This window comes from Sapajus apella, unplaced genomic scaffold (genome assembly GCF_009761245.1).
Source record: "Sapajus apella isolate SASKATOON/1434 unplaced genomic scaffold, GSC_monkey_1.0 scaffold16, whole genome shotgun sequence".
Classification (NCBI taxonomy): Eukaryota; Metazoa; Chordata; class Mammalia; order Primates; family Cebidae; genus Sapajus; species Sapajus apella.
The window spans coordinates 5,740,546-5,762,441 of NW_022436956.1; the positions used below are offsets into that span (position 1 = coordinate 5,740,546).

A 21,896-nucleotide genomic window follows, 5' to 3' on the forward strand; every position below is an offset into this window, starting at 1 on the left:
CTCTTTAACTGTGTTATTGGTGTAGATGTATGCTTGTGATTTGTGCACATTGATTTTGTATCCTGAGACTTTGCTGAACTTGCGTTTCAGGAGATTTTGGGCTGATACAATGAGATCTTCTAAATATACAATCATGTCATCTGCAAATAGAGACAATGTGACTTCCTCCTTTCCTAATTGAATACCCTTTTTCTTTTTCTTGCCTGATTGCTCTGACTAGAACTTCCAATACTATATTGAATGGGAGTGTTGAGAGAGGGCATCCTTATCTAGTGCCGCATATCAAAGGGAATGCTTCCAGTTTTTGCACATTCAATATGATATTGGCTGTGGGTTTGTTGTAAGTAGGTTTTATTATTTTTAGATAGTTTCTGTCGATACCTAGTTTATTGAGAGTCTTTTTTAGCATAAAGTCTTTGAATTTTTTCAAAGGCCTCTGCTTCTATTGAGATAATCATGTGGTTTTTGTCTTTGGTTCTGTTTATGCAGTGGATTACGTTTACAGAATTGCATATGTTGAACCAGCCTGGCATCCCAGGATGAAGCCTACTTGATTGTGATGGATAAGCTTTTTGATGTGTTGTTGCAGTTGGTTTGCCAGTATTTTATTGAAGATTTTTGTATCTATGTTCATCACGGAAATTGGCATGAAGTTTTCTTTTTTTTTGGGTAAGTCGACCTTTCTCTCTGGCTTCTCTTAGCATTTTTTTCCTTCATTTCAACCCTGGTGAATCTGATTATTATGTGCCTTGGGGTTGCTTTTTTGGGGGAATATCTTTGTGGTGTTCTCTGTATTTCCTGGACTTGAATATTGGCCTCCCTTGCTAGGTTGGGGAATTTCTCCTGGATAATATCCTGAAGAGTGTTTTCCAGCTTAGATTCATTCTCTCCATCACATTCAGGTATACCTATCAAATGTAGATTAGATCTTTTCACGTAATCCGATATTTCTTGGACACTTTATTTATTTCTTTTCACTCTTTTTGCTCTAATCTTTCCTTCTCATTTTATTTCATTGGGTTGATTTTCAATCTCTGATATACTTTCTTCTGTTTGGTCGATTCAGCTATTGAAATTTGTGTATGCTTCTCAAAGTTCTCGTGTTATGTTTTCAGTTCCACTAAGTCATTTATATTCTTCTCTAAGCTGTTTATTCTCGTTAGCATTTCATCAAACCTTTTTTTCAAGGTTCTTAGTTTCTTTGCATTGAGTTAGAACATGTTCTTTTAGCTCTGAGAAGTTTGTTATTACTCACCTTCTGAAGCCTGTTTCTGTCAATTCATCAGGTTCATTCTCCATCCAGCTTTGTTCCTTTGCTGGTGAGGAGTTGTGATCCCTTGGAGGAGGAAAGGCATTCTTGTTTTGGGTATTTTCATCCTTTTGCATTGGTTTATTCCCATCTTTGTGGATTTATCTATCTGTGGTCTTTGTAGTTGGTGACTTTCAGGTGGGGTCTGTGAGTGGATGTCCTTTTTGTTGATGATGAAGTTATTTCTTTCTGTTTTCTTAGTTTTCCTTCTAACAGTCAGGCCCATCTGCTATAGGATTGCTGGAGGTCCACTGCAGACCCTGCTTTCCTGGTGATCACCTGTGGTGGCTGCAGAACAGTAAGGGTTGCTGCCAGTTTCTTCTTCTAGCTTTGTCCCAGAAGGATACCTGCCAGATGTCACCCTGAGCTCTCCTTTATGAGGTGTCTCTGTATATATGGGGGTCAGGGAGCTGCTTGAGGAGACAGTCTGTCCCTTATAGGAGCTCAAGTGTTGAGCTGTGAGCTTCATTGTGCTGTTCAGAGCTGCTGGGCAGGTCCGTTTAAGTCTGCTGCAGCAGAACTCATAATCACCTTTTTTTCCCAGGTGCTCTGTCCTGGGAAGGTGGGGCTTTATTTTTAAGTTCCTGATGTGATTCTGGCTTTTTTCAGAGGTGCCCTGCTCAACAAGGAGGTAGCCTAGTCACAGTCTGCCAGCAGGGGCATTGCTGAGCTGCTGTGGGCTTTGCCCAGCTGTTGTGTGAACTTCCTTGTGGTTTTGTTTATAGAGGTATAGTTAGAACTGCCTTGGTAATGGCAGTTTGCCTCAGTAATGGTGGACTGCCTCAGTAATGGTGAACTGCCTTGATAGTGGCTGACTGCTTCAGTAATGGTGAACTTCCTCAGTAGTGGTGGACTGCCTCAGTAATGGCGGACACCCTCCCCCAACAGAGCTGGACTGTCCCGAGTTCAGCTGCACTTGCTGTGAAATGCTCATTACAGAGCATTTCAGATTCTTGGTCTTTGTGGGGGTAGGACCCATTGAGCAGATCACCTGGCTCCCTGTTTCAGCCCCCTTTCTTTCAGTTGAATGGCAGCTCTGTCTCCCAGGCATTCTAGGCACCAGTTGAAATGGCCACCCACATTTGTGTGAGTTTTTGTGCAGAGACCCACTGTGCCAGCTGAAACAGCTATGCTGGAAGCTCATGGTGCTTTTCAGCCTGGAAATCTCCTGGTCTGTGGGCAGTAATAACTCATTTGGGAATGAGGTGTTTACTCACCCTCTGCATTGTTCTTGCTGGGAACTGCACTCCAGAGCTCTTCGTATTCGGCCATCTTGGATCTGTTCTTATCTGTTTTCTTGAATATAATCATAGTTATTTTAAGATCTGTGTCAGATAATTCTTGTCTGTGTCACCTATGCATATATATTTATTACCTGTTTTTTTTTCTTAGTTCTGTTTCTTTATATGTCTTATAGTTATTTATTGGTGCTGAATATTGTATATATAATATTGTATACACTCTGAATGAAGCTTTTTCACTCCAGAGAAGACACTTTATTCTCTGGCAGGTAAAGAGGATTTGATCACCTGAATCTAGCATGAATTAAGCTGAAGCATGTTTTCAGTCTTTGTAAGGCTCTACTTATTGCTGGTTTGCTCTCACTCCTAGTTTGCGAATCTTCAAAGGTCCTAACTGAGATCCTGAGGTATTTTTTATGCCCCAATCCTTGAGGGGGTACTTAATTCCACTTTGGTCCCATACTGAGACATTCTTGAAAGCTTTGCTCTTCCTTTCAGCCTCTTTCTTTTTAACTTCTTAGTCTTTTGCTTTGCACAGTCTGATTAATAAAAGCCTTGTGTCACTTTGTTCTGCCATAATAGAATACCTGAGACTGAACAATTTGTAATGAACAGAAATTTATTGGCTCACAGTTCTTAAGTCTGGGAAGCCTAAGACTGAGGGTCCAGCATCTGATGAAGGCTTTCTTCTCACATCCTCCCATGGTAGCAGTTGTAAGGTCAAGAGAGAACAAGAGGGGGCCAAACTCACTCTTTTATAATGACATCAATACCCCCCATGAGGGTAGAGCTTTCACGGCCCAATCATCTCTTAAAACTGTTACAATGGTAATAAAATTTCAATATAATTTTAAAGGGGACAAACACTCAAACCATAGCGTTCTGCTCCTGGCTTTTCAAAACCATGTCCTTCTTACATATGAAATACATTTTTTCTATCCCAATTGCCTCAAACGTTTTAATTTTTATTCAATACCAACTTAAAAGTCTAAAGTCCAGAATCTCATCTAAATCAGACTTGGGGGAAAGTAAAGGCACATTTCATCCTGAGGTATATTCTCCTTCAGCTGTCAGCCTATGAAATCAAACACATTATCTACTTCCAAAATATAAAGGTGGGACAAGCATGGGATAGACATTCCCATTCCAAAAAGGAGAAATAGGCAAGAAAAAGGGGGTGATTATACTCAAGTAACTCCAAAACCCAATAGGATGAATAACGTTAACCTTATGTCTCCAGAATAATCTTCCTTGAATCAGTGCCTCCCCTTTTGAACATACTGGTGTGGGGGTTGGGCTTCCAAGGCCCTGGGGGTGCTCCACCCTGCTAACCTGATAGCTTTGCTGGTTGTAGCCCACATGGCTGCTCTCATGGGTTTCAGTTAGTGTCTGTGGCTCTCCCAGGCTGGCACCATATGCATTGCATGCTGGTAGCTCTGTTTTGGGGACTCAGAGCTGGCTGTACCCCCAAGCCTCCACTAGGCCTAGTGAGGACTCTCTGCAGCAGCCCCAACCCCACAATTCTACTTGTACCCAAGTGACGGCTTTTTGCAGTAGCTCTGTCCCTGTGACAGGTCTCTGCTTGAGCCTCTAGGTTGTCCACAGCATCCTTTGAAATTCAGGTGGAGGAAGTCCTGCCCCCAAAGCTCTGGCATTCTGTGTGCCTGAAGACTTAACACCCCATGAATACTGCCAACATGATGTTGCCAACTTTTGCTATTTGTACCTTCCAAAGCTGAGGCCCAGCCACACCTGTGCTCCCTTGAGTCACATCTGGAGTGACCAAGGAGCACTAATGGGGGAATGTGGGCAGCAGGGCCCCAAGATTCCTTGGGGACCCTAAGCCTCTCTTTTGCCATATTTTCTTACCCCAGGCCTTGGTATTCTGGGTCTGTGATGGGCAGTAATCTCTGAAGGGCCTTCAGGGACATCCTCCCATGGTCCTGATAAATAGCCTCTGGCTTCATTCTATCCAAACTAATCTATTTATCAAACGGATGCCTGGTCATACCTTTCATTTCTTTCCTGAGAATTATCTTTCATTCTTTACAACGTAGCCAGGCTAAGAATCCCCAACTTCTGTTTCCCTTTTAACTATAAATTCCATCTTTAAATCATTTCTTTCTTCTTGTATTTTTCTATATGAAATTAAAAGAAGTCACACAGTACACCTAAGCTTTGCTGCTTAGATATTTCTTCTGCCAGATATGTTAGTTTATTGCTCTTAAAATTCTGCCTTTCACAAAGGCCTTGGGTATGAACTCAATTCAGGTAAGTTCTTCACTACTTTATAACAAGGACCATCTTTTCTCCACTTTCCAATACTGTTTTCCTCAATTTCTTTCTGAAATATCATTAGAATGGCCTTAATCATCCATATTTCTACCATCCTTCTGATTATGGCAGCTTAAGGAATTTCTAAGAAGACTCAGACTTTCCCTACAGGCTTTCTTCCTCTTATAAGCGTTCACCAGATCACACTGCTTAACACGACTTTCATGGCAATTGAGGTATTTTCTAGCCTGCTCCTCCAAATTCTTACAGCCTCTACCCATTACCCAGTTTGAAAGCCAATTTCACATTTTAGGTATTTGCTGTAGGAACAGCCCCACTTCTGTGGCACCAATTTTCTGTTAGTCTGTTTTGTGCTGTTATAACAGCATAGCTGAGACTGGATAATTTATAACAAATAGAAATTTATTTCTGTTATGGGGGCTGGGAAGTATAAGATTGAGGGGTCAGCATTTGACGAGGACCTTGCTATGTTATCCATGGCAGGAGGCAGAAGGGCAAGAGAGGGTGAGAGGGGGCCAAACTCAATCTTTTACAGTGGCACCAATCCCTCCTGTGACAGTGGATCCATCATGGCCTAATTGCCTCTTAAAGGCCCTGAAGCCATCCTCACAGGAATAACAAGAATTACATGCTGGGTTCTGGACAAAAATATAGTTATAATTAAGCATTAATCAGGCTGCACTTTAACCAATCTCCTGGTAACCCAAAGTCAAATGAGAGTAGATCCTGTGACTCTGGCCCTGGAGTCATGTGGGGGGGATGGGGGTGGTGGGGGTGGTGGGGGTGGTGCTGCACCCCTATTGTTCCTCTAGGTAAGACCACTCATGTTAGAATCATGACTTTTTGTTTAAGAATTCTTTAAGATGTTCTTCATATCCTGAATTCCAGTGGAAAGAATGCCAACCAGTTTAAAGACCCCCCCCCACCCCCAGCCCACACAGAGGAGCCAAATGAGTGTGAGTATGTAGTTTCTTCATTTCCCCATTCTATGACTTCACTCTGCACTCTGACCAATCAGTACCGCCTGGGTTGGGGTCTCTACGACCGGGCAGCTCTTGGCATACCTATGTAACAAACTTCCATGTTCTGCACGTGTACCCAGAACTTAAAGTATAATAAAAATAATAATAATAAGAAGAAGAACAAAAAAGACAGATTATCACTGATCATTATAGCAAGGACAAATTTAGAAGACTTATTAAACTTACCTCGGTGGGGAGGGGTCAAGATGGCAGACTGGAAGCTGCTCTGGTCTGTGGCTGCCAGCAAGAAGAACGCGGAAGGTGGGTGACTTCTGCATTTCCAGCTGAGGTACCCAATTCATCTCCGTGGGACTGACTAGATGGTTGACATGACCCACGGAGAGCGAGAAGAAGCAGGGTATTGCATCACCCTGGAGCTGCACAAGCAGGGGCACCTCCCTCCCCAGCCAAGGGAAGTGGTGAGGGACAGTGCTACCCACCAAGGCTACTAAGCTTTTCCCACGGATTTTTGCAATCCGCAGATCAGAAGATTCCCCTCGTGAGCCTACACCAGCAGGGCCCTGGGTCTCAAACACAAAGCTGGGCAGAACAACGGCAGGCGCACCTGTCTGCAGCTGTTTGGGCAGGTGCTGAGCTGCAGTTTTTACTTACTCCAGCAGCACCTGGAACTCCAGGGAGGCAGGAGGAACGTCCACTCCTGTGGAAAGGGAACTGTAGCCAGGGAGCCAAGCGGTGTCGCTCAGAGGGTCCCACTCCTACGGAGCCCTGCAAGCTAAGACCCCGCTGGCTTGAAATCCCCGCTGCCAGCACAGCAGTCTGGAGTCCGTCTGAGACAACTGAGTTCCCAGGGGGACAGGCAACTGCCATTAGCGAGGCTTTAGTTGGAGGTTTTCCCTTGACCGTGCTAAGGAGACTAGGAGGTCTGGACGGGGTGAAATTCCCCACAGCGCAGCAAAATGGCTGTTGCAGATGATGGCCAGACTGCCAGAAATATAGTGTATTGATTTGTTGGTGATTTAAAATCTTTAATATTCATAAATCTATTTATATTTCTCCAAATTTTAATGTATTATTATACACGAGTAAAAAATATACTATCATCATCAAAAATAAATAAATGTTTATTTTTAATATTCTCTTTTTTTATTATTATACTTTAAGTTCTGGGGTATATGTGCAGAACATTCAGGTTTGTTACATAGGTGTACGCTTGCCATGAAGAGTAACGTTAGGAGAAATATATTTATTTTAAATACGGAGACTAGTTAACAGCATCTTCTGTGGTCTATCTGTGTTAGTCACATACTTTCTCTTTTAGTTTTAGAATATATGGCTAGATACAGAACACGGATGGAATAAGTTTTCAAACAGTATTTTTTAGAGGGCTGTGGAATTGAATAAAAATATCTTCCTTCTATGAATGTTTCTAGCCAATGTTTAGTAAAGAAACTGCAGAACTTCTCAATTCTACCGTCTCTTCACTTTTAATTCATGAGAGTTCTAAATATTTACAGTGTTCCTGAGGTAACATTGATGTGATGTGCAGTTTTGGGTAGAGCAGTGTGAAAAATTATCCATTTTGCTTTTGGATTAGCACTTACTCTCATGTTGCATTACCGTAGTTTTGTCACTGTGATGAAGAAGCTGGATGATCCATTGTATTTCATCTATACAAATCAATCTCAAAATATAAAGATGCATCTTCTAAGGCATGTTGTTAACTTCTCCCCACTGCTTTTTATTTCCAGGGTCCTCAAGGACTGCAGGGTCCCGTTGGATTCCCTGGACCAAAAGGCTCTTTTGTAAGTGTCAGAGCTTCCCTTTCTCTTTTTCTTTCTCTATTTGACATTTTCAGAGTTTTGAGAGTCACAGCTTACATTTAAAATATTTGTTAGATATAATATTGATAAAATCTCTATAAAATTATAATTGATGTCAAAGGAAGTAGACATTTTCAATTTATGAGGTTCGTAGATTGTTTCTGAATATAATTTCAACATCTCTTAAGTATATTTGAAAGTATGCCAAAGACTAGAAAAACATGACTATCATTCTCTCAGCTGCTCCTCTGCTACACTGAATATAATTGATGACATTAAAAATTATCAGCTCTTAAATATTTGATATATTAGAATTTATCTTTATTTTCCATCATTAATATAACCTTCATCAAATATCACTTTCTAAATCCCTCCAACATTCTGATATTACTTAAGTCATGCTAAGATTTATTTATATTAATATATCTGTTTCTGTAATTGATTATTTTTAGAAAACGTAATGACAATTTTCATTAAATCATATCCCTTTTATGAAATGTGTTTAGAGCAACACTCTTGAATGTTCATCAAGCATCTTCATAAAGTTAATTGAAACACTTTGTTTTTATATTTGAATATTTGTGGGGACATAGGACATGCTGGGTTTTTGGTTTTGTTTGTTTTCTTGCAATCTTTGCAGTTTCTTTAAGAGAGCAGAAGTCAGTTTCCTTTAAGATTTTTCATTGCTAACACAACTGGTTTTTGTCTTGTATGCTGCAAGGTTGCTGAATTAGTTTATTAACTCCAGTAATTGTGTGTGTGTGTGTGTGTGTGTGTGTGTGTATTTATTTAGTATTTTCTCTGTACAGGGTCATGTCACTGGCAAATTGAGTTTTTTTTTTATTTTCAAAATATTTTTGCTCATCTTCATTTTCGAAAGACGTTTTGACTGGGTATAGAATACTAGGTTGACAGTTTTTTTCTTTTTTCAGTACTTAGAGCTATTGCAAACTTCTTGTTTGTAATAGTTCTGATGAGAAATTTAATGCCATCCTTACAATTAGTCCTCTGTATGTAACATGTCTTTTCACCTTTTATTCCTCTTAGGATTTTCTCTTCATCACTGGTTTTGATTAATTTGAGTATGGTGTTCTTTGGTGTAGTTTTCTTCATGTTTCTTGTTCTTAGGCTACATTATGTTTCTGCGATATTTGGGATTTATGGTTTTCATGAAGCTTAGAAAGCTTTTATCCAGTATGTTTTAAATATTTTTCTATCCCTCTCACCCACTCTATTCCCTTCAGGGGTTTCATTTACCATTTATAGAAGGGTGTTTAAAGATTTCCTACTGATGGGCTTTTTATTTTTATAAATTGATTTTTCTCTGTGTTTCATTTGTGTTAGTTTCTACTGCTATTTCTTGTAGTCCATTAATATATTCTTCTGCAATATTTAATTCAATGTATTTAATAAATTTCAGACTATGAACTGTAGTTTTCACTTACAGAAGTTGATAATTTAAAATATCTCCAACATCTTCACTTAGATAAAATTATAATAACTGATCTAATGTCCTTGTCTTCTATTTCTAACATGCATGTCATTTTCAATTGAATGATTATGTTCTTCAATATGTCTCATGTTTTCCTTCCTCTTTGACATTTGATGCCAGACATTTGATGTTGATGCCCAAATGTGCCCAGTGACAGAACTTGGCCTCAGTTTCTATGCACACCCAAGCTCGTGCAACAGGAGAAGTAGAGAGGTAGAGGAGGCCTGGACAAAGGAAGAATCCTCTGGAGACTTGTGGTGAAGAGAATGAATGAAGTAACTGGCAGAAACTAAAGGTCCTGGTAGAACAAATAGAATCCCAGAATGAGAACACACACCATGCATGTCCCCTAAAGCAAGATAATATTTCCTAAAATATCAAGAAAAATCATTTTTGGCAAATACCTTAAATCAAGTGAGGTAATCCATGTACCAAGGCACTGGGAAAAGTTTAAGGATGCAAAACTCAGAGAGACATGATTCTCTCATGAGGACTTTGTGAAGGATGAATGCTACTCAGTAAGTGATGACTAGGACATGCACTTTTGAGTAACTTATGAGCATCAACATATTTAATCATGGATCTAAACCAAAAACCAAGTTGGGGACAAGGTGGGAGACATAGGCTATCACTGGCATATGCTTGGGTTGAAATAACACTATCAGAAATGGCAGCTAAAGGGGTCAGAGAAGAGGAAAATGATGTCTTTTTCATATTGGTAAAAATTTGAAGTTGAAAATTATAATTTCAACTTCAAAAAGGTTAAAAGGAGACTAATGATGTCAAAATCTTTTTAGTGCAATGTTAAACAGGAAGTATACAACCCTTCCTAAATAACAAACAAAAGTCTCTCTCTTACACACACAGATGTACACACAAACACACAAAGAAAACTACATTGACAAATACAGTAAATACAATCTACTATGTATGGTAAATATAGAGTAAAATATGAGAGAGTTTAGAATATAAACAGGGAAATAAGAATGTTTTTATGAATCTATGTCTTTATCCATGAAAACTAATCATAAAATGAAAGCTTAAAACATTGCACATAAAAAATCCACTAGCCCAGAGTGATAGTCACAAAAATTTAATTAAAGTGATTTAAAACATAAACATTTTAGCTTTAATAGACTAAAATTAATTTTTGATGCAAGTTAAAATTTGAGCAGAGAATATTCTTTTGTATGACAGAATGCCAGCAAAAGCAAGTTTATAGTAAAATTTTAAGAAAGTCAATTTCCAACATAAAAACATAAATATAAATAACTGACACAGGCAGGGGTGATTAATTGATGGTAAAATGCTCAGAGGAAGATTGCTGGAACACAGGATATTAATACTTTTTCAAACCACTTGCCAAATTAATTATAAATAAGATGTCATTACAAGTGACAGAGCTCCTAGACTCCTCCTTAACCAACTGACCATCCTAGTATCACTATAATAGGGATGGATACACTGGACCTTCTCTGCCCACAAATGGGCTGAAGTAGGAAGCTCACAGCATGACTCTGCAGTGTTCCTGGCCAAATGTTTAGGCTGAATTTAATCATGAGGACATCTTCAGACTTCAAAATGAAGAACTTTGAGTCAGACAGCTGACCTGTCCTTTACAAACAAGTCCATGTCAGCACCATCAGTGACAACAACAAAAAGAGGAAGAGCTATTTGGGGTTCAAAATGACTAAAAAGCATAAGCTACATAGTCTTTTTATTTATTTTGAATCCAAAACATCTCTTTTCCTTTTTGTTGTGTTCTTGGTGGTGACATGGGCTGTTTGAAGGAGACAGGTCAGTTGTCCTGTTCAATGTTCTGCGTTCTACAGTTGTCTGAGGATTACCTCCTGTGAAATTCAGGCTAAACATTTTCAGCAAGAACATGGCATTGTTCATACTCTACCCTGGCAGAGTCCTGGGTGGCATGCTGTCTCCTGCCAGTGGCTCCAGACTTCTGTTCTCTACAGGAAGGGAATTGAGAGAAGCGGGGCTAAGGTCTGTCAATGCTGTTTGTCTATCTGGGAATTGGTCTCCCTAGGTATTGATCACAATTGGACTAGGATGGACTGTGGCTTCTCAAATCAAAGAAGTCTAGTTGGTTGAAATCATCAAGAGCATTCTGTGGTCTAAAATTCAATCCTCACTGAAAGATCCCTGCAGTGTCATTGTATTTGGACTTCAACTTGCTTTGCTGTTTTAGTTTTTTCTCATAAAGTGGAAAAGCGACTTTTTTTGTGACATCCTTTCATTCTTTGCATCTTTCCAGCAGTATTTGGTACCTGTGGGGGAGAGAGATAAATCAAATTAGCATTTTCATCAGGTCCTTTCGAAGGCTGAGTCTGGAGGGATTGCTAAGTGGTGCTATCCCAGTGGCAAACTGATCTCCTGCTGGGTACTTGAGATGAAGGTGAGGGTTGGGCTGACTGGAAAGGAAAGCACCATCCACAAGTAAGAAGAAAATGCCCCTGAATTTCCCTGATCTTCCAGTTAGTCTAGGGTGCAGGATATAGGGAACCCTCCTATGCCCAACCAGCAGCTGGGAACATCAGCCCCTTTCCTCCTGATACCCTCTGTTTGCAGCAGAGTGATGGCTTTTCTTCTCAGTGAGGATGTCTCAGCATCAATCATGCATGCTCAGACACAGAGGGCTGCAGAAGGAGAGGACACTCTTCAGAGAAACCCACCCCCTTACAACTCCATGTCCCAGTCTTCTAGGGAGGAGCGGGAGGGCCATGGGAAGAACTCTAGATATAAGAAGCAGCAGGAACATCAGACAACATCCACGTCCATTTCCACCTTTTAAAACAGAAGGTAAGATTGAACTAAGGCAACATGACTTGCTATTGACAGCCCAGGAAATAGTACACATGAACTAAGGCCCTTTCAGTCAGGATTGGAGGAAGCTAGAGGAAAGGCTCCAATCTGGAGGTCTCAACAGTCGTAATAGGCTGTTGGATCACCTTGGCTGGGACAGGAATAAGGTTTTTACAAAGAAATATGATGTCAGTGGTGCTTGTTTGGTTGGTTAAACATTTTTTTAAAAGGAAAAAACAAATATTATAAGTATTCTTTGAAAGGGGTTCAGGAAAGAAAAAAAAAAGATACTCATAATGGAGTTAGCAAAGAGAGAGCAGGGAGTGTAATTATGGCCTTACTTATTTTCCCTATTGCCTGGAAGTTGATTCCACACCTGCTTACACCTTAAGGCATCTAATCTTCTCAATATCTAGATCAACAAAACTCTGAAGTACAAAATAAAAGGGATTAGTTTGTGTTTTACTATACTCTCCCCTCCTACTTATTATTTTTCTTAAGTATATTTTGGGAAAGTTTACCGTTTAATATTTAATGTCAGTGTCAATAGTGGCATAAAGAAGTATTCATATACAATATCTTGTGGAATTTCAGTCTTGATTATTATTGTATTCTCTTCAGGAGAGTGAGACCAGTAAGTTCTCTTTTGGGGCTTTGCAGAAGGACAGTAACTGATCAAAAGTGAAACGTTCACATTGCAGTGCTGAGCCAATTAGTGGGCTGTAAAATCTGTGTAGTTAAATGTAAACTGAAAGTTTTATTTTAAACTGCCAAAGAATATACTAAATTCCATTACATGTAATATGGGAAGTATTATCTCTGTACATTAGGCATTAATACAATGACTATTTCTCACTTTATCTTGTATTCAAAATTGAGGAAGTGTACTTCAAACAGAGCCTAAAGGTCTAATCTCTTAATTTTCTTGTTTTTCTGCTTAATTTTTTCTATGCTACGCAAACAGTGCTGTTGAGAGGGGAATATAGGTCCCATCAAAGGCTGATGGACGCGCAGCCTTTGGATTAGCTACACATATGGGGCACTTCCATGTTGGTAACCTGAGGTCAAGGAAGACCAGTGGTCCTTCTTCTCTTTTGCCACATATTAGAATCACATGGGAGCATTTTAAAACTACAGACACCCAAACCACACTCTACGTCACGAAAGTGAGAACCTCAAGGTGTGAGTTCAAGGCATTCGTCTTAATTGAAATCTCACCAGGTGTTTATTACATGGCAGCAGGATATAAAGATACTAAATGGAACAACCCCATTTCCATCGGGTTCTTTCCTTTCCCATTTATCTCATAATTGGCTTTGTTCCCAGTGGTTCCAAGGATTTTGGTGTTCTCTCTGACAACTTCAGTGAAACCTCTCTCTTATCAGTTGGGCTGGGCCAAAGCAAAGATCGTCCTGTGGACAGATTCTTGTCTGTCATCTTGTGTATGCATAAAGCTGGTCCTGGAGTCACTTTTCTCAAAGATAATTTAGAAAGCGCTATCTCATGTAAACTGCTCTCAAGATTCTTCTGAGTTGCATTTTAGATCCTGAACTGGACTTGTAGAAGTGGAAATGAGAATAAAAAGGAGAGAGGTTAGAATGATGTACCTCATGATGTATGCAGTTTTGAAGTCCTGTCCTCTGCATGTACTTTTGGAGTGATGTCACTTTAGACAATCATAAATTTCCTCCAGTTAATGTCAGCTCAAATGAGTCCATGAGGTGAGAACACTGAGTCCCTGTCAACTCCATCGACATTGTCACAAGGCTACACATCTGGGGCTGAAGACTAACCTGATTCCAGGCTAGTAGGGAACTCCCACCTGGTTCTAGTTTAGTTTTCTAAGTGGGGCTCTTTGTGCTCAGTTTTCACATTTCTCATTCACCCAAACAAGAGATGATTAAGGGTTGAATAAGTTGAGTTGCTCAAAATCCAACTCAAGAGAAAAACCTATGTGTAAATGATGTATTAAAGCAATGCTCCCTGCAGAAAGAGGCAATGGAGTTGGAGATGCAGGGAGGAAAGGTAAATTTCCCAAGAGCATGTGCAATTTCGGCAAAAAACCCTGTGTTCAGCAGCTTAAACTATGCAGTTGGATGAGAACAAGGAGACCTGGCAATCCTGTGGCCATGAGAGGCACTCTCAAGACAGCAGAAGGAGAAGGAATAGAACAGAGTTCAGAGAGCAAAGAGGAGATGGGGACAGAAAGGGCATGGCAGGGTGGGAGCCCATTGGACACAGAGGTAAGACCAGACAGAGGTAATGGCAGATACTGGAGACAACAAATGGAAGAGAAAAAATAGTGGGAGAATAAGCTGCCACCATAGACAGAGAGAAATAAGAAGTGAGTGCAGTTAAGATTCACAGATGTGATTACCTCTGCACCCTAAACGTGAAAGCCAGGGAATCCACTTGCTGAATGGGAGTTTTCTTTTAATACTCTTTGGTTTTAGGACACTTGAGTGGTCAATATGGCCAATGACTTGACGTTCTTGTGTGTTGTCCACTGAGCCTTCAAGTGCATCGTCTTCCAGCTGCAGAGGGTTCTTCATCCCAGCGGAGGGCTCTAAAACCAGCTCTGAAAATAAAACGACAGCCAATGGCATCCACTGGCACCCATGATCTTATTGTGACTTTCTCTCCCACCCAAAGGACATCAAATCAGGAATGTGGCCTTGGACAAGAACGTCCAAAGTGTGAGCGGAAGTCAATGGAATCATTTTAATATTTTCTTTTTTGTTGATCTTTTTTTTACGTTACTCAGTAATGACATGTATGTCAGGAGGCAAAGGCACTCTCAATCCCCCAAAATATTCAAGAAACACAGGATTAAGAAACACAAATAGCTTTCTGGTAAATAAGGCAAAAGCAAGGAAATCACACGGTGTGTAGGCTGGGCTTTGGTGAGGGAAGAGGTTATAAAAATGAAAGTTAAATCAGAGCTGAGTTCAAACAGGTGATGGGGATGGAAGGGACCGGCAGGGTGGCAGCCCATGAGACACAGAGGTGAGACCAGACAGAGGTTACAGCAGCTGATGAGAGAAAAGAACCGGGGAAGCCTGAACCTGGAGAATTTACAAAACTTGTACCATTGTATGATCTATTACATATACATATACACCCTATATAGCACACACACCAAATACACATAATCTATATGACAAATGACGTCAATGAATATATCTGTATGTATTAATCTAATGAAGAAATATTACATAGGGATTTGGAAGATATTAAATGTAATGTTATAATGACTATTCTGGTCCATTGAATTGGAAAAAAAAAAACAAAAAACATGAGAAGAACGAGAAAGAAAATGTGTGGAGAGAAACAAATGACCCGTTAGACAGCAGGAGAAATCACCAGCTGAACAAAAATATGAATGAGACAAAAGGGGTTCACTCTGTCCTCTTACCTGGAGCCTGGTTCATGCTCTGCACTCCAGGGAACCTGAGCAAGAGACAGTGTGTCTGAGCCACTGGGGTGAGTCTTGGCTCGGGGTGTGAGAATCCACAGAAAAGCAAAGGAGATTCTGGTGGGAAGAAATCAGTTTAAATAAGTTATCAAGGCACGTATCAGGGACTGCGCATCTCCCGATACCCACTGAGCGCCTTCCGTGTGTCCTCTCCATGGACCCAGATGGTGTTATCTCACGTGTCCCTCCTTCCTCCTGAGGACAGGGGTCCCCTCATTCCTCAGCCGAGGGCATCACCTGACAGATGAGCACCAGGCAGTCCCAGGAGCTCCAGGAGGAGATTGATTAGGACAGAGAATGAAGATGAACATGACCCAGGGTTTTAAGGAAATCTGAGCAGAACTAGATCCCTGTGAGATGGAAACTGAGCACATGGCTGTGAACATGAGTGGAGATGATGAACTAAATGGAGTTTCATAAAAGACACTGATATGAACACTTTCCATGTGAAAGTTGCCCATTGTTTTTAAAAAGAGCAGAAAAGAAGAAGGAGCTGGACATGTCATGAGACTGACTTGTGGGCCCAGGATTTGCACTGTTACTGAATGTACCTCATAGGTTGTTACTGAAAGTTCCTGATAGTGGAAATTGGCTTCATGAGGGATGCGGAAGGAGAGGAAGAAAACTGGCAGAGGAGTGTGTGTGAGAAAGGAAAGGAAGGGGGGTCTGTAGAAAACAGAGAGCTTCACAATTGCTCTACCTCAGAGAAGACATAGTCTGTGAAGTCACTTTCTAAATGTAAATTTGGCAGAAGACAAATGGATTAGATAACAGCTATTTATAGGTTTATTGAGCAATTGTTATTGATCAGACCCATTGGAAATTATAATAATTAATACTCTCAACAATGATGACAGGTAGATATTATTTCTTAGGTAGCTGCAATAAGGAAACAGATATTTATACCCCGAAAAGACAAAATCTTTGGCCAAAGTGAACAACCAGAAACAGGCAAACCCAGGACCTGAGAGTAGATTTTGTCCTAAGCCCCAGGCTCTTGCTCACCTCACTGGGTTGGAGCATCATGGATTTCAACTTGACCCTGAGTGGGCACGGAGAGGCCCCTTTCTCTCCTCCACCCACAGCACCGCGACCACCAACACCTGGACTAGACCTTCTTATTCCCCTTTCCTTCCCTACCTTGAAAGGGACATTGGGTCCCAGGATCAGCATTGGCTGTGAAGCTGCAGGTGGTGGAGGAAAGGCCCTGCCTGGCTAAGCCATTCCCGAAGTCGATCCCTTGATCCAGCTGTAGTTGCAGACAATTGGTCATTCGGGTGCTTGGCTCCAGCTGTGTCTGTGAAGCCTGCACCTCTGCCAAGTGGTAGCTCCAGTCTCCACTGCAAGTCCCCTGGGGACAGGCCTCCTGGGTGGGAGCTGAAAGGAGAAGGGGCTTCAGTAGGAACAATCTCAGTTTTCCCTTTGTGAAGCACACCCAGGACACCCATTGCTGCTGTCCCTGCCTCTCAGTAAAGCCACCCAGTGACCCAGGCCACACAGACACATATCACGTCAATGTAGGTGATGTCACCTTTCCTTTCTGTGCCTGGGGATGCTGACATGGGCTGGAGTTTCAGGGCTGGGGTGTCTCTGAAGTGAAAAACCCCTTCTTCAGCCCAGAGAACGTTGGATTGGCTAACAACGTCATGATGCTTAGTCTGTCATTATTAATCTCTTTCCTGTGCCAAGAAGGAAAGTTCTAGAGAGCCCTCAGAGCATAGGAGAAGAGGAGCTATTCTCCATAACACAGGTGTATAAGAACAGGGCAACAGTTAGAGCCATGAGGCTTTGAGAAAGAACCATGAGGAAAACCAAACACTAAGTGAGGCAAACTTTTCAGGGATCTGGGACGTTTTGAATTTGCCATTGCCTATAATGGTTTAACCCCCTGCCCACAAATCTCCATCCTATTGCCATATAGTGGGTGTCAGCAACATTAGGCAATGTAGTAGATGGACCACTTCCTTGGCGGAAATTCAGAAGCCATAAGAGCTACAGATCAGCACATGCAGTTCCTTAGAAGGTAACACAGGGCACAGTCCTCACATTACCCACTCCTCCAGTGGGGTTCAGGCAGACAAATTATTTCTATTTCCACAGGGAAAGGACTGCACATTCTCAGAGTGGACTAAGGAAAGTCTCCCAATGACCTCACGCCAGTCCATGTCAGGCTCAGGACAGGGACAGCACCCACAGGGCCGGCACCTACAGGGCCGGATCCACGTTGCTGAAGGGCTCCTCTCTCTCCTCGCCTCTCCACATCCTCATTCTCTCCAAGGTTTTCTAAGTTTTTTAAAAAATGTCTTCCATGTGTCTGTTCTCTTTCATCTCCCTGAGAGCACAGTGTATCAGACTCATCACTGATGCCTGGTTTCCTACACGCTCCGTCTCTGCTTTCTCTGATTTTGCCATCTCCACTCTAGGAATTGTCTCAGCAGTTTTATCACCCAGAAGCCCTGTTCTTCCCATGTTCCCACTCTGCATCTGAAAACTTTCTCTCCACTGCCCACTGGGTGACTGTCCCCCTCACCCTGCCTCTGTGCTACTTCTAACATCTGCCCCACATTCCTATCCAGCATCGCCTCAAACAGATTCTCCCTGGAGTCATGCTGACACCTCCGTGGCCCACCCTGCACCAGGTGCCATCCAGCTTTGTGGTCTTTGTCCAGGAACCATTCTGTCAGCATCCCTAGTTGCTCAGCGCACACTTTACTGATGATTAACCCTCAGCCACTTAGGACACTCTTACATTTTAAGATACCTTATATTGAGCAAATGAGGAAAACATCCTGAAACAACAAATTTGGCTGATGAAGCCTGGGCAAACACATCGCTCCCTCTCTGAGTCTCTGCACTTGCTATTTCAAATCAAGCTCTGTGAGTGTCTTTGATTCTCACTACTTAATTTTCTCACGTCATTTTATCCGTCTTTTCTAGACTACTGAGTCTTATTAAACTTATACTGTGAATATTTGCATTTTCAGATGTAAAAGGAAAAGTTTTTTTCAAACTTCTGAAGTACTGTGGCATTGTTAATTGGGCGGGTTGGGAAAGCCTGTGATAAAAGATCACGTGATAATTTAGGTTGTATTCTTTCTAAATCTACCAAGCTTTTCTCTGCAGGGAGAGGATGGGCAGAGCAGATGCACTTTGACACGGCTGCTGGGGTCAGGGCTATGCACTATACACACTATTCACACATTATTATTGTGAAGCCACACACAGGAAGCATCCTTGCGTAATTTGAAGGGCATATTCATTCATCTCGGACCGTTTGCCTAGATGAATGTGGCCTCTCCTGGCCCAGGTCAGCTGATGCCCTGGCAGGGCTGGCCCACATCACAGGCATCTCACTTCTGAGACATGTGTCGGGGCAATTCCCTTTCTTATTGTAGGAGCCACATCCTGGCTGGGGTGTTCATGAGATGCAGCTCCACAGATTTACCGGGATCCAAGCATGGCCAAGTTGAGAGTCGTAACCCTGGGGGCAGGGGGTGGGGAGAGACTAGGACCTTTCATCCCCTGAGTGCTTTTCCAGGGGAGAGCCTGTGGGAGCTGTAGGTCCCCCTGGAGGAACCGGAGGAGCCACTGATTCTGCTCACGGACAAAGTGCACAGGGGTAATCCTTCTTGAGAAGTCTGTGCCAGGGGCTACAGGAGTTCTTTATCCTAGACCAGCAACTTTTCTGTTTCAACTTGACTTTATTTCAAAATAATTTCTACAAAAGGAAAAGGGCGAGCACCCATAGTGGCTCAGTACCTGGCAGGTCCCCACACAAAGAAATGACAGAAACTGGGCCATGGAGTCAGGCAGACAAGGGGCATATATTCCCACCATGACTAATTGGGGCATCCTGGGCAAGTGCAGGAAACTTTCCAGAGCCCCGGCGTCCTCAGCTCTAACAGGGCAATGCCACTGCCCACTTGGGAGCGTTTCTTGAGCCCTCAATGTTTCATAGCAGGATGGAGCTTGTTTGGCAAGGGCCAGGGCATACAGCAGATGCAAGGCCAATGTGTATTTTATTTGTTTCATGAATTACTGTGATCCTAGAAAAGTATTAGCTTTCTCAAATTCAGGGAGAAATACAAAATGGGAAAGGGGATGGTCCCAGCAGGAAAGGCACTCACTGACCAAAACAGAATAGAGGCCAACGTTGTTGTTGTTAGTTTCTTTCTTTGTGTGTGTGTGAGACACAGAGTCTCACTTTGTTGCTCAGGCTGGAGAGCAGTGGTGCAATCATGGCTCACTGCAGCCTCAATTTCCCGGGCTCAGGTGATCCTTCCATCTCAGCCTCCCAAGTAGCTGGGACTACAGGTGTTTGTCACCAGGCCCTGCTAACTTTTCATAGAGATATGTTTTATGATGTTGCCCACGCTGGTCTCAAACTCTTGAGCTCAAGCAATCTACCTGCCTCGGCCTCCCAAAGTGCTGGAATTACAGGCATGAGCCGTCGCACCTGGCATTGTTGCTAATTTTATTACAACATAATCAGTTATGCTGGGGTACATCTCAGAGTTACTTGCTCTTCCTAGAAAATAAGTTGATGGATGAAACTCCCAAAAATCCACATGAAACTCCCAGTATGGAATTAAACACAATGAGCAAGAAGAAATGAAAATTGAAAGTTTTCTCTACATATCCATGAAGCTGCTACACCAAGAGGCCCTTGCTCAGAGGAAGGGTTTTCTGGACATCATGGGGACAGGAACCACTCTGCTTGGTTCATCGCTTAGGCCAGTAGCTCATAAGGGACACTAGATCTCAATGTTTTTCATGAGAATATAGCACTGAGACCAAATCTTGATTGAAATGAGAAACCCATACATAGAAAAAAACACTGTAGCTCTGCAGAGGATGCAAGCCTTGCCGTGCATAAAGGAAGGGATGCTAGACTGCATAGTGAGGGAAGAGGCAGCAGAGGAAGTAGAGCGACAGTTCCCTACCTTTTGGGCACCAGGGTCTGGTTTCATGGAAGATAATATTTCAAGGACAAGGGTAGTGGGGATGGACTGGGATGATTCAAGCACATTACATTTTTTGTGCACTTTATTTCTGTAATTATTACACTGCAATATCTAATGAAATAATTATACAACTCACCAAAATGTGGAGTCAGTGGGAGCCCTAAGCTTGTTGTCTTGCAACTAGATGTTCCCTTCTGGGGGTGACAGTCACTGGGAGACAGTGACAGATCATCAGGCATTAGATTCTCCTGAGGAGTGCACAGCCTAGACCCCTCGCATGCACAATTCACAATAGGGTCCGAGCTCCTGTGAGAATCTAATGCCACTGCTGATCTGACAGGAGGTGGAATTCATGCAGTAATGCTCTCCCACTGCTCACCTCCTGCTGTGCGGCTTATTTCCTAACACGTCATGGACCCACAAGGGTCCATGGATGGCCCCTGGGTTGGGGATCTGTGATGAAGGGAATCCAGTATGAGACACAGGAATCATAAAACAGGCCTCCAGATAATTGTGCAAAACTTCCTGCATGTGTGGATGGTCAGAGAAGAGATAAGGGCACTGTTCAAGGCATGTCGTTAGCAACATAATTTCAGAAAGAAGAGATGCCCTATCTTAAAGGAGAAGGTTTGTTATGCAAATATGTCCAGATGAGCTACTGTGGACAAGAACTTGCTAAAAGCCCTAACCCCTTTCGAGTTTTTATGCTCACAGCCTGCTCTTGCAAGGAGAAGCCAGGTGACAGAGGAGTCACTTGGGACAGCAGTACAGGAAGGTTCACCCACTGGATGTATGCGATTGAAACTGAATCCCAGAGCCAGATTCAAAGCAGGCTCAGTGTAGATGGCCTGCCTGCATTGACGGCCTGGCTCAGCTACACAAGTTGCAGAAACAAAACATATGGAGGCTGCCTGGGAAGACACCGGAGCTTTGCGATCTTCAGGCTGGAGTACTCACAGGCTACATCCAGAGCAGAGCATGCGAGCTGATCATCCAGTGAGGACAAGGTGCTGCTATAAGGCTGGTGGCAGTCAGACAGGTCATGGTGAACTGAAGGAGTCAAGTAAATTTCATCCAAGGAGTCCTCTGGGACTTCCTGCTCCTTTACCTCTGGCAGCTCCCAGCTCAGCCTGGAGGAAAGAAGATAGGAGATAAACACTGGAGAGAAGCAAAACCACTGTGCCCAGCTGGTTCTACAGGGAGGACCACAGGAGGGGCCAGAGGAAGCCAAGTACAGTCCCCTCAGAAAGACGTAACCATCCTTCCCTGTCTCAAGCAGGAGACAGAGCGGCAGGTGCTCAGTGAACTGGGCAGACAATGAGCTGAGGAGGAAGGAGATGGAGGGATCCCTGTGGGAAACTGCCAGGACACAGTGCATTCAGCACTTCTGCATACATTTTGTTGACATTAGCATCAGAGGCCAATTGACTACAGGTTCTTGAATCTTCACAGAAAGAGTTCCTGTATCCTCCACATCACTTGTTCTCAAAACTGTGAGCA

At 42.4% G+C, this 21,896-nt stretch overlaps 1 protein-coding gene across 1 annotated transcript in view; it reads right to left on the minus strand.

Annotated features, from left to right (window-relative positions):
* Window positions 1–21,896, minus strand: part of LOC116555994 (neuroblastoma breakpoint family member 6-like) — a 100,181-nt gene that overhangs the window by 70,033 nt on the left and 8,252 nt on the right. The window contains exons 8-11 of the mRNA XM_032284901.1: window positions 21,632–21,755; window positions 21,354–21,526; window positions 16,573–16,809; window positions 14,335–14,535 (exon numbers count right to left, since the gene is read on the minus strand). Of these exons, the coding sequence (XP_032140792.1) occupies window positions 14,335–14,535; window positions 16,573–16,809; window positions 21,354–21,526; window positions 21,632–21,755 (735 nt within the window). The remainder of the gene's footprint in view (window positions 1–14,334; window positions 14,536–16,572; window positions 16,810–21,353; window positions 21,527–21,631; window positions 21,756–21,896) is intronic.